Below are 13,449 nucleotides of genomic sequence, written 5' to 3'. Positions count from 1 at the left end.
CAGACCCCTAACATTAAAACATCTTGGACATGGATCTACAATGTATGTTTACTTATTTATATAATATATGTGTTACTACCCTAATAGACTGTGTACAAAACAGAACATTAGAAAATGTAAAAGTTTAGACTGAGAAGAACCAAATATTTAAAAAATAAATTTGTAAATATACAAAAATATCTTGCTGGCTAAACAAGTTTCTGGAATAGACCTTCATTTTCTTCCTTCCACTTGAACCCTAGTAAAAATCTTACAAAACTGTGTCCAAGATTTGGATAATACTATTCAGAAATTTGATAATTTAAAGATATGACATTTAGGCAGAAAATGTATTTTTACATATGTATTTTGGTTATGTGTTTGGTTCTGATAATGTTAATTAGTGATAACATTAAGCAACACTTGGAATAAACAAATACTGATATTGTTGAGAAGTAAACCCTTAAACTGATATTCTTGCATTTCTTATAGTCAACTGAATTTGGGTATCTGTAAACAGGTTTAACATCTGAGTTGAAGTAGAGGCATGCAGCTTAAACTTTCCCAATTCACATTTAGGGCATCTTTGCAAAAAAAAAATTTTTTTTTCTGGAATAAGGTCCAAGTAAGATAAAATCACAGGGGATAAACTCTCTTGACTCTGTATCTCAAATAAAACATTAATATTCTATGGCTTAAGACTTCCTCCAGTATTATTTTTAAAAGGGAAAAAGCTTTGCTGGAAAACCCTGCTCCCCAGGATTTGAGAAATTTTTTTATTATGTTCAATTAGCCAACATATAATATTTGTGAAACATCACTATGGTTATTGAACTCCCATCGACAACAGGAGAAACCACTCATATGCTAATTTTGAGGAATTATTTTTTGCTGAGAGCTCAAGCTCATTCTCCTGGCAATTTTGGAGCCCAGAAAAGCTGAGTCATCAGGGCAACACTTAAGGGATTCAGTACCCTCCCACACTCTCAGCCCTTGCAGGGTTGTGTTGTATCTACTTCCTTCTAAACACAGGACTACAAGTTTCATTCAAGAGAATAGCATAGATCTTGGAATTGTGGTGGTGGTGGTGGTGGTGTTGAATCTCAGAGAAAAAGAAAGGATGCATGGAACTTAATTTTTCTCCCCCTTCCCATGAGAGAAAGCAGGAAAATAATGGTGAAAGAGGAGACCCAACATCATCTTCAGCTACTTCAAAAAAGCTCCAACTTCCAGCTCTTATAAGCAGGAGACAGATTGGGAGAAGTAAAAGGTCTCTGGGTGTTTCTCAGATTTGTCCTTATACTCCAAGAAGTTGGGATTAGGGTTGGGTTTAGGGTTGGGTTAATGTTGTGCTGTTGGGATTGCACTGTGAGATGATGTTCTTGTTATTTCTCCATTGACAGATTCAAGTTTAAAGATAAAAGGAAGATACAAACATTCTGCTTGAATCTTCCCATTTTATCCAGACCTTCCATTTTAAAATTTATATAGCAAGAGAAACCTTATTTCAAATTATTTCTTTCAGAACACAAGTAATCAGAAGAATACCTCCTTGTGACTCCAATCTCCATAGGGCAGTTACTGATAATATCGCCTTCACTCTTGCCCTGGGATTGCGCCTCTGATAAGTATTAGCAGATAAGCTTTTTCTTTTCTTTTCTCTTTTCTTTTTTTTTTTTAAATACAGATCATTCTGGCTTTGCATGGTAGTGTGGGACTGTAAATGACCATTATATCTGCAACTGTGCAGAGCAACCTTAATAATAAGTTGGAAAAAAATCACAATTGTTCCGTGACTTTTAATTTTTTGTCAAGACATGAAACACTCTCATATTTCCAGTTATAAATGTGTAGGGAAATGAAAAAAAGAGTAAAACAAATATATTTATTACACTGTAATTTAAAACATTAGAAATATTGAGACTTAGAGTGTTTTATTTTTTGTAAAACTGTCAAGAGTAGTTTGAACCGTGCATGCTGTCTTCTTATTATATAGCATATGTTACAGAGCAAACATCTTGTCTATGCTCTGGTGAATTGCCGTACTTTCTAAGTTTGGATCAACTTCCAACATTTTATCCTTTGCACTTTTAATATGTAAAATATCTCTGATAATTCCTTGAATGTCTAAGTGTTTTGCTGGTGTCACTTCCTCTGGAACATCTTTATACTTTATGTCACAACCATTTTCCTCATTTATGTCGGTAAGTTTGTCTTCACTCAATTCCTCTGACTGCATAGCTAGAGCCTCTCAAACAGTAGCAGGGTCAACAATCCCACCATCAGCTATTTTTTCTATAAATGCATTCCCATTTGATTCAAATGTAACTGCCAGTGTTATTTTTTATTTCTCTGCTGCACTTTGGTCTCTGTCAGACAATTCCTCCTTTCAGTTATTCATTTTTATAAAATGGCACATCAGTTTGTCATTGGGGAAAAAAGCAGCGCAACTATACTCTTTGCTGTTTACGTAAACTGAATAACAGATGCACAGTGAGCAATCACCGAAACTTGATGTGATTGGTCACTGATCATGATGTGCAGCTGTTATTTACATAGTGATTTACATAGTGATTTGTATACAAAAGTGCCAGCAATGAGGTTTTTACTTTATGCAGCTACTCACAATTAATATACTATGGCAGCTGAAACTTGAACTGTGTACTTGAAAGACTGGTGTTATTTGACTCAACTGCACTAATTGAAATTCCTGCATGTTGGGACCTTGCAAAGGAAGGACTGCCTATGCTCCAAATGCTTTCTCATTGTAGGACTCTTTCACATGCCATTCTTTCTGTCCAGAACACTATTCCCTCAGCTCTCAATGCTGGCTCCTTCTCATCCTTAGGCTTAAATACCACCTCCTGGGAGATTCCTTCCCTGACTGTACTAAGTAGTCTCTGTTTTGCCTTCATTTTGCTCATGATATTTACCATAATTCTTAAATATATATTTGTGTGTCTCTTTATATTACTTACTTTTTACCTTCCTATTGAACTATATGATCCATGATGGCAGGGATCCTGCCTGTTTTATTTATTAATATATATGCAGTCCTTATTGCAATGTCTGGGATATAGTAGGTATTCAATAAATATTTCTTAGGTAAAAGGATGAATGAATGATATATCTCTGGGAAGAAGTAGAACAATTTGTATATGAATGAATTCAGCAGATTTCTGAGAATGAATTTAGAGAGATTTGCCATGATGGATTTTCAATATCCTGATCAAACTCTGATGATGAAAAAAAAAATACCAAGAGCTCCCAAAACAGAATTAATGTTAAGGGAAAAGCAAGTATGGGCTGTGGCCCAGGCTGAACACAAGGCTTGAGAGTCATGGAGGAAAACTGATTGTGGCCTAGTGTGTTGTTAAAGTTGAAATTCCCCAGGGCTCAACTATTCTCGGACAGTATTTACACTCCTGGGAACAATAGTTGGACATATGCACGTGAAACAAGAGCATTATAACCTTGGATCTCAGGCACAGCAGTCTGAGTCAAGTGCAAAAACCTGGAAAGCTGGTGAGAGGACCTGGTGGGACAAACTTCTGCCCATAGCACCATGAGAGCCAAATCCAAAGTACAGTAACAGTGAACTATACCAATACTATGGTTCCCTCTCTCCATGAGCCCCTCTTATACAGAATAAGTCCCCAGGGTACTTGGGGACAAAAAGGGTAGAGAGGTAGATTCTGGAAATTTTTTAATTGCATCTCAACCAGTGAAGGGGAGTCATACCATTGAAAAATCATTAGAGGAGTCACCACCTTTCTCGATTCTATTCAGGAGGTGGGGCAGGAAATGTTTGCATAGGAAAAATAGCTGTTTTTCATAGATATCAAGAACTAACCAGGAAAATTTATCACTGGAAGGAAAGCAAACACAATGGTTCAAGTTTAAGTTCCTATCCTGTTTACTGTCTCCTCATAGACCTCCTCTTGGCTCTGAAATGGAGCTGCCACACCTCTTTCCTAAGCTATTTAAAAATTCGAGAAAAGTAGAAGAGTTCCACAATTGTACCATGTTGAAATGCCTCTGCCACAGGCCCCCTTTTTTTCTGGTCTGTATCAAGCATTTCTTGCTTTCTGGTGATAAATCGATAACTCAAATCAGCCAGCTAAAGCCACTGGCATAAATGGCTTCTAAGTTCTTATAGGGACCCCATGCCTCAGTTGGAAGCAGCCTACTCTGGTTCTGGAGCACCTGAACCAGGGCCAGAATTACTATTTTAGTGCTCCCATAAAATACTTGGTTTTCTTATACTTCAGCGTGTCTCCTTGGTAAACCAGACCTAAACCACATTATCATTTTTCAGCCAACACACAATAGGGAGGATACAGTATTGGAGAAAACAATGAGAACCATGTGCAGATTTTCTGTCAAAACTGTCATTGCAGTCTGGCTAAAGCCAGAGCTTTTGAAAAAAGCAAAACTAGTTCCTTACATTAACTTTATCCCTTGAAAAAATAATTACATAGATTTCTCAACCCCAAATCACTGAACGCTAAGAAGTCAAGCCAAGGTAATAGTAGACCTTTGTGTTAGCTTCACCCAAATATCTTCCTAGCTAGAAAATGGAAGCATATTCTGTATTGGCAGAATAAAACCTTTCATTGCAAGAGTCTGTGTTTTCCAACTCTGGTAAATTGTTTGGAGCACGGAAGGAGATCTGGATGTGTTCCCTTGTATAATTGTATTTTGTTGGAAGAGAAAGTGCTTGATTCGAGTAAAACGTGGTCAGTCAAAAACAGACTTTGCCAGAATAGGAAAAAATTCAGTGTTAAATGGTATTTTGATCCCCATGGAAAATTTGAGATGAAGACTTTATCTTCTGGAGGCATAAGAGGGAGACAGTGGGCCTTATGGCTGAGATTTTTGTCTTTCTTTAATGTTGCAGATTGATGCAACCATTAAAGCATATTTTCTTGGTGTTTTTTTTTTTTTCCTTTACTGAGATATTTTGGCTGTATTTTTAAAAATGAGATTGTGCAAGGGTAGAATGACCAACTTGATCAGTTTGAAAAGATCAAAGTAATCAAAGCAGCGGAAAAAAAAGAGCAGTGGTTTTAATTATTCCAATTCTAGTCCTAGTTCAACTGTGACCTTGGGAAGATCATTTTCTATCTTTGGCCTCAATTCCTCATCTGAAAAATTAAGAAAATCAACTCAAAATCAGTGATCCATCTTGTCTTCATCTTCCACAACATCCATTGAAGTTTATAAACACAAGACTTCCCATGGGTCATACTGGAGCCATCTGAATGCTCAGTGACCCGCCTTTTATTTCATCCCTTTCTTGCCATCTCAAGAAGTCATACTGCAATGCATGCGAGGGAGAGTGACTTTATTTTCACAAAACCCTTGAATCTCATCCTATACTGATTTGAAAAAATAAAGCACTAATTATCTCCAAATTTCTTTACTTCATTAACAACAATAACAATAGTCTATTACTAAAAATTGACCTGCAACCTTTCTCACTGTTGCCTCATGCTCTTATGTGGTCTAAGTCACTGTTATAACTGGGTGACAGGTGGTTTCTAAGAAACCTGAGATCGTCAACCTTCTAAACTGGCATGACTTCCCATCATCTGAAAATTGAAGAGGGTTAGATTTGTACAGATACATTAAAGGGCCGGAACCCCGAAACTGTTGAATATCTGTATCTGCCTCTACTTCTTCTATCTCAGTTAAATCACTAAATTACTAAAAATAACAAACTAGAAATAGACTCAAATTTTACTGATGGCCAAGGGAAACATCATAACCCGGTTCCATGCCTGATCTCAGACCTTGTCTAGTTTTCTGAAGTCAGGAAATATGTTTTTAAAAAGGCATTCATTTTCAGCTATGACAGAAGATGTGAATAATCAAAGAGGATTATTTTCTCTCCTCTAGGCAAGAGCATGGATGGCCTATAATTGCTTCATCCATGTGTCCACGTGCATAGAGATAGTATGTGTGTGGGATGAAGGGAGCATAATGAGTTATGTAAGCCCTTAAGAGAGGTCTGGAATGAAATACCTGAAAACGAGTCACCTCCACCCCAATCCATAACCTCCACAAAATTGGGTGGCTTAGCTCAATATTCTCTGAAGAAATTTCTATTTGTGAGATGAAATTGAACTGCACTTACAAATTGGTCTTCTCTGATAAAGAAAGAGATTTTTTTAGTGGTTTCTTTAAAAGCTATAAGTGGTTTCCCTAATAGGCAACAAATCATGGGACACTGTCTATTATCCAAACACCTCCAGGCTCTAGAGCCTTGTTTGTGAGATGAAAAGCCTATGGATTGGGTGTTTTCGGCAGTCTTGGTGTCTGAGCCTATTGATTTTGGAGAAAAAAAGAAATAATAATTGACTAAAAATGATTGATTTGGGAGCCTGCCTGAATGGCTTCAGCCTCACGTAAGCTGTTATTTTTATCCTGTCCATGGCAATATGGCTGCTCACTTCAAAACTGGGCAGTCCCTATTTTGTGGCATTTCTTATTATGCTCTAATGTTAAGATCATGTGGTACATTCTGTAGCAAGGTCTCTCCACCTTTCCCAAGGGATATGGAGGAAATAAAGAGCTCGAATCTCGGTGGAAGGCTGAAAATCAAAGTAAAAGTACAATACAGGCAGAGTTGACAAGGAGCTTTTCTCTGTTGCTGAGAGGTCATCAAAAGCCAGAGGTCTTACTGGAGACCAGCAATTCTGAGTTCATCTCGCTGGCAGGTAGCATAGCTAACTAAAATAGTTGGAAAAAAATACCCATGCCACATGAGAACGATACCATTTCAACATTATCCCATTTTCACAAGAGGCTTATGCTCTTAAGTTTCTAATGACATGGGTGATTCAAGGCTTTCATATTTTCAAATAGCAGGTATAGATTCAGGCTGATTTCGCCATGCTTTTGCCTCAGCCCCCATTCACTGTGAGAGATGGCTAGCCAAGACTCTGTGAATTACAGTCTGGCTATTGGATAGAGACGATAGAATATTAGTAAATACCAAAGAAGCCCAAATATTTGGAAGGGGTTTTACTTGCAAAAATTGAACTTGTCGTCCTTATTTTAAAAATCAATCATCACTGTAATTTTCAAAGAAGAGTATAAGTTTAAGCTCCAAGCTTTGGTTATTCATTCAGTTGATTATTTTCAGCTCAGTGATGATTCTTTGTTAAAAACTCGGGAATAAAATTTCATCATACTTTTATCTGATGTACCTCAGTGGGATGGAATAATAAAATAATGAACATTCGTCTGTCACTTTACAGTTTGCACACATATTATCTCACTGATTATCAGTAGACTATGACTTCATGTGTCTGGTATGAAGGACCTTCCTTACCTTCTTTGCCACTGTATCCCCAAACCTTGCAGAGAGTGTGGCACAAAGTAGGTGCTCAGTAAGTATTTATTAAATGAATTGTTGAACGACCTTGTGATGTAAGCAGAGCAGATATTACTCTTTTTCCCATTTTATAGGTGAAGCAACATTACAGAAAATTTTAGTGACTTGCTCAAGGTCAATATAGCCAGCAAGTGGTGGTGCCAGGCTTTGAATCTAGTTTAGACTCCAAAACCTGAGCTTTCCTCCACATCTTTAGGTTATGTGATCTAACTCTAGTACTAATCAGTAAATGCCATAATCTGTCTGGGCCTCACTGACCTTACCTGTAAAATAAGAGAAGGCTAATATTCTGTGGCTCTGCGGTCCCATCTAGGTCTAATACTACAGGCTTAATTTACAGTATCATTTACAATGTCATCTGGCTTCCGAGAGTCTTCTCTTCACTGAAGAAATGGTGCTCGTGGTAGAGTCCAAAGAACACAAAGCTGCCAGGTGGCCCCAGAGGAGGTACTCAGGGCCACTGTCACAGGTCTGCTTCCTAACAGTGGGAGAGAACTTCCAGACTAGAAGCTTCTCCCTTTAGGAAGTCAGTGAAGTTGTTCTGAGGTTGGTTGTAAAGAGTCTCTGGGAAAATTCTATGTGATTGTTAACGTGCCATTACTCCAGAAGCTTTCTAGCAACGATGTGCACATTTCATGGCCTTCCTACCTTGGTTAACTTACTATCCCTGTCCCCTTCCCCACAGACACACTCCACGCCACCTTCCACTGCACGTTCAGTGTAGTGGCTGTAACAGGATGTCGCTTTTATAATGAATTCATTGGAAACAGCCTCCATTCATATGCTACCAAGAATTTCAGGGATAGATTTCAAATATGGATTTCATTTTTAAAAATATCATTATATGGGGGCGCCTGGGTGGCTCAGTTGGTTAAGCGACTGCCTTCGGCTCAGGTCATGATCCTGGAGTCCCGGGATCGAGTCCCGCATCGGGCTCCCTGCTTGGCAGGGAGTCTGCTTCTCCCTCTGACCCTCCTCCCTCTCATGCTCCCTGTCTCTCATTCTCTCTGTCTCAAATAAATAAATAAAAATCTTAAAAAAAATAAAAAATAAAAAATATCATTATCCTCATCACACCTAAGGCTCCTTTGCAGCAGCTTTGTAAATATTTATCCAATTGTTATTTGGAGTCTGGTTTTTTTATTTTATAAAGAACTGATTAATCCACACTCCCTAGAATGATAATTTTCCAGCAAACCCAAATACAAACTGAAGGCCCTGTGTAAATTAGTTCTAATTTTCTTCAGCCAGTAGCCTGCTTAAAATGTAGACAAATGGAAGATGTCCAGAACATTTAGTCTGTTTTACCTGCCGAGGTTAACGTCCCCCCCCACCCACCCCACAAACAGCCTGCTATGAAATCTGATTACAGAGGACTGAGAAATGAAAGCTCAGCTGGAATTAGAGACAGCTGTCTCAAATAAGGGTCGAACCCAGCACTACACCCTGCAGAAAGAGGCCTTTTCAGGCTGCACTCCTTTTCAGAATAGAACTTCAGTTATCACTATGGTTCCTAAGTCAGACTCAAATCGCTGGCCATCACTTACCGAAAATTTCGAACCACGAAACTGTGACCATTTCTAAGAGCTGCATTGTTCAACAGGATCCTCAAATTAAACAGCATCTTCTTTTGATAATGAAAAAGATGATTCTATGCTCTTGAAAACGCCTCACCAAGGTAGACAGTGGGTCCACCTAAAAGCTAAGAACGATTTCAATTGTGGTGAGAGAGCAAAGGTAATATCAGCCTTCAACTATCTAATCAAATTCCCCTGGTTAGCGATACTGCCGGGCAGGGTACAGGAACACCTGAACTTTAAGCCAAGCTCCACCACTCTGTGTGTGTGTGTGTGTGTGTGTGTGTTTAGAAGGAATCCTGATTCTTTTGGTGCCCAAACTCCTCATTTTTCATAATATATTTATGCTGTCACATGCTTGTATGAAATCAGTTGACAAGTACTCATTGAGCGTATTATATATGCAGGGCATTGCAGTACTAGCTGCTGTGAAGATACATAGAACTAACCCTTTCAGAAAATGTGAATCATCAGTGCAAAACCCCAGAGGTAGACATGACAGCCCTGAGTATTTCCAGTGATATTACTTTTGTAACTCTAAGTCTCAGCTTTCCCACAAAAACAAATAGAAAGAAATGCCCTGGAGCTATTTTTTGGTGGCAAGAAGCTGGAGTGGGGATAGAGGTCTAATAAAAAGATCTCAGTCCTGTAGCTCCCATTGTGCCTCGCACATAGCAGGTCTTCAATAAGCAAGTAGTTGCCTATTAATTCTTGCAGGGACCCACAATCAGTAGACGTGGGGACGGAGTACCATATGTTCCTCCTCCCCTGGTAGCCTCTCCAGATCACTAAGTGGTCATCTGACACTTTACATTCATTCATTCATCCACAGTTGTAAGTCAGATATTATTCAAAATCTGTTCTGTATCAGATACTGGACTAGGCTGGAATTTCAGTGAAGGAAGATGATCTCACTCTCACAGAGTTTACAGTTCAGTAAGGGTGATATGATTTGTAAATAAATATCGATAATACAGACCCATAGGAGAGGTCCAGATAAAGTGCTGCCATATCACAGGGAAGAGAAAGTACTCTAAGCCGGGAAGGGTGGGAGGCAGGGAAAGAGCGAAAGGGGTGGGGACTGCCTCTTCTGATCAATTTATACAACTTTCACAAACCCAGGTAAGCACATGCTAGAACTTTATGCAATGCAAAAAAAAAAAAAAAAGGTGTTATTTAAAAATCAATAATGGCCACTACAAGGGCAGGGATGGTTGTAATGTCATAATTAATATCAGCAGGGAAATAAATCTTGATACTATTCCCTTCTACTTACAAAGAATGATGTGAAACAGAGAGGGAAAGACTGAAATGTCCAAACCTTTACTAAATCTTCTGTCCTGGAAAGAATATTCCAGGTAGAGGCAAGTGTTTGCAAGGGTACAGAGGTAAGAAGGTAGAGAGTGAATGTTCCAAGTGGGAGAAGAGATGGCTGCTTTGTTGGAAAAGACTGTAAAGCATCTTTGAAGAGGCAAAAGAAGCCAGTTGGACAGGTTTCCTAGAGTGAAATTGTTCTACGTAATACAAGGAAGGAAACTGGATGTTTGCAGTGAGATTCAGGGAAAAGAGTTCAAACGGCATGCTAATGCAAATCCTGTATCTTAGTCAAGTGTGCTACCTCCACAAACAACTCATGTTAGCAATGCTGGGGAAGAAATCCAGAAGTGCCTGAAAGGGGGCAGCACTTCTGAGATGCCAAAGCAACTCAGAAACCCTTGTAATTCTGTGGAGGTAGGAGCTCAGTCCCCCAGCGGGGACTAAGAAAACTGAAACCACCCATAACCCCAAGAGAGATTGGAAGAGAGAAGCTGCACCACAAGTGGGATGAGGTTAGAGGCAATTTCATTGACTCTCAAGAGGCAAAATATCCGGGTAACATGTGGGAAAGCACCTTACAGGATTTGACATTAGTCCTCAGAATTCATCCAGAGGCTTTTATTGACCCACACCATGACTCCTCTAATTCCACGTCGACGCCTGGTTTGGCTCCCTACCTCGTTCCCTTTGTTCACCCAGTCCTCCATTCACTCATTTTTCTCTTCCACCAACAACAGCTGTGCAGCTGCCACAGGCTGGGTCTCTGTACCAGGTGGGCTCTGAGGGATAGAGTGATAAACAAGAGTGATGAGTACTTTCCCACATGGAAATGGAGTCAACCATTTGGGATGACTCCAGAGGACAAATTTTGTCTCCCTCCCCTGAACCCAGGCATTCTAACCAAGGGGGAGGGGCTTGTTCTCTGCTTCCTTGCATCAGGCCCCATGGGACCTCCAGCTTGGCTTGCTCTTCATCCAGCTTCCATCATCGGGGGGTGGGGTAGAGATTAGATGGGGTTCCTGGAGGTGGTAGCATTGATCCTTGATGAGTTGGGAAGAGTTATGGAGTTGTCAAAACTGGAGGGAGCTACAAAAGATATTACAGCAAAGGAAGGAACCTGTGAGTAGACCCAGAGGAAGGAATAAATAGGGTGTGTGGGGTAACAACAACTTTCACAGTGATGAATCCACCTCATCACTGACCATTTAAATGAGGCCCCACTACCACCCAGGAAATTATGAAAAACATAAAACCATGAGTGTCCATATCCTGTTTGTATCCCCTTTGCATTCAGTCTCCCCCTACGTACCTGCCACTTCTTAAGGAGAGCACCCACGGCTGTCTGCCTCAAGACACTCCTCACCCCTGTGTGGCAACCATGGGGCATATTTTACACAATCCCTTAAAGGGCCCTGGTGGGACTGAGCATTGATTATCCACAGTAGTAACCTGCTCATCCGTGTACCCTGTGGTAGCTGCCGTCCCTTCATTTTCTCCCTTCACTTGTTCCCCCACCAGTGCTTCCTGGGATCATCTTCCAAATAAATCACTTGACCTCAAATTCCTCTCTCAATATCTGCTTCTGTGGGAACTCAATATTTGCCCAGATCTACCTTTTCAGTAATTTTTCAATGCTGTCTTGTGTTCTCTTCCCGCAGACCCTCTTATCTCTTACTTGGTACCTGGGCTTTCAGTGTCAACATCTTCGTTCCCTACACCATATGGAACCCTCACTCTCAGACTGAGCCCTGGTTACCTTGAAACTGGTAGTGTGCTAGTAAATGTTTAATAACCAGCTCTTTAAAAAAAAGGAAAAAAAAAAGCTCTGATCTGTGGCATTGACCAATCTGTGTGGTGTATATGCTCCCACCATGGCCAGATTCAGGCTACCAAAGTGACATCACCGAACATGGAGTTGGGAAGAGAGGTGTAAAATTGGCTCCTGCAGGCCATTGTGAGCACACCACCGCCTGTGACTCCCACCCAGAAAGGAGAATCCTCTCTCAGTTTGAAAAGGGATATTGGAGCCAGATTGTTGAGGGCCTTGAAAGCCAAATTATGGGGTTAAGAATTTAATCTGTAGTCAAAAGAAGATTACTAAAGTTTTAGAGCTGGGGCAGACAGGTGGACATATGTTATTATCTGCATTGTATTTTGAAAATATCAATCCAGCAGCATTGTGTAAGAAGTACAGTGGACAGAAAATTGAGGCAAAGAGACAAAGGTTATTGTGTTATAACAAGGACATGAGTACATACTGAGGATGTGGAAATAGAAAACAGGATGGATGCCAGAGAGATTTAGCGATTAGATTCCACCTATCAGAACAGTTGATAGGATGTTGACAGAAGGGAGATGATAAAGTTAATGAGACTCCAGAATTTCAAGTTTATCCTGTCACTTGACATTTGAGTCTAAAATTCCAAATGGCCAAATGTTCCATTGGGGATATAAAGAATGTTAGTTTCTTGACATTTAAAGCTTAGAAGCATCATGTATGAATTTGCAATATTCCTTTGAAATTGCTTACTGTTTCCCTAGTGAAGTCCAGGCATTGAAGGGGGAATCAATGTGATGTAAAGAATTGTGGGAAGGATGCTTGAAGATCAAATGTGACCTCTGGCTGGGTTGCTAACAGATAGTGAATTTGGCCAAATCACTTGGTTCCCTTAAGACCCTCAGAGTCCTCACCTGTCTAAATAAAGGTTTTACAAAATGAGCTATTACACTACTTGGGAAGGTTTAACATGCTAACCAAACATGAGGTACAGTGTCTAAGAGCCTTGGCATAGCTATTGCCAAAGATCTATTGCAAATTTCAGCTCTGTACAAATAAGACATATGGCTGTTACTGCAGTGAGAAACTCTGTTTATTTCGGTGTTACTAATGACATAAATACTTTTTATAGCTGGTTGTCTGAAATCTTTAGGATCCTAAGAAACATAAAGCTTTTGCATGCGGTATACACTTTAGTTACCAGCTCTATGGGATTGTTGCTGGCTCTCTATCTTACACTAGATAAGAACAAAAAAATCATGTATCCCTATCTGAGACCAGAAGCCATCCCGTGACCATGAGGAGAAACAACACCAGAGGCCATCCTGTGACCGTGAGGAGAAGCAGCCTTAGAATGAAGTTGTGGTTGGCCAGAATGCAAGAAGGAAGGAATCTTG

The 13,449-nt window shown here is 39.8% G+C and overlaps 1 protein-coding gene across 2 annotated transcripts in view; it reads right to left on the bottom strand.

The window, feature by feature from the left end:
* Positions 1 to 11,042, bottom strand: part of OTC (ornithine carbamoyltransferase) — a 64,113-nt gene extending 53,071 nt beyond the window's left edge. The window contains exons 1-2 of one of the 2 annotated variants that reach the window (XM_035003038.1): positions 10,953 to 11,042; positions 8,929 to 9,083 (exon numbers count right to left, since the gene is read on the bottom strand). In XM_035003038.1, the coding sequence (XP_034858929.1) occupies positions 8,929 to 9,005 (77 nt within the window). In that variant the 5' untranslated portion in view covers positions 9,006 to 9,083; positions 10,953 to 11,042. Of the gene's footprint in view, positions 1 to 8,928; positions 9,195 to 10,952 lie in introns of those variants that run through there. The other variant, XM_035003029.1, reaches the window with a different exon arrangement.
* Between the last annotated feature and the right edge of the window lie 2,407 nt (positions 11,043 to 13,449).

Source organism: Mirounga leonina, unplaced genomic scaffold (assembly GCF_011800145.1).
Source record: "Mirounga leonina isolate KUSES-001 unplaced genomic scaffold, KU_Mleo_1.0 Mir_101609, whole genome shotgun sequence".
NCBI lineage: Eukaryota > Metazoa > Chordata > Mammalia > Carnivora > Phocidae > Mirounga > Mirounga leonina.
Note: the sequence above shows the minus strand (reverse complement) of the source record. Positions and strands in the feature narration are given on the sequence as shown.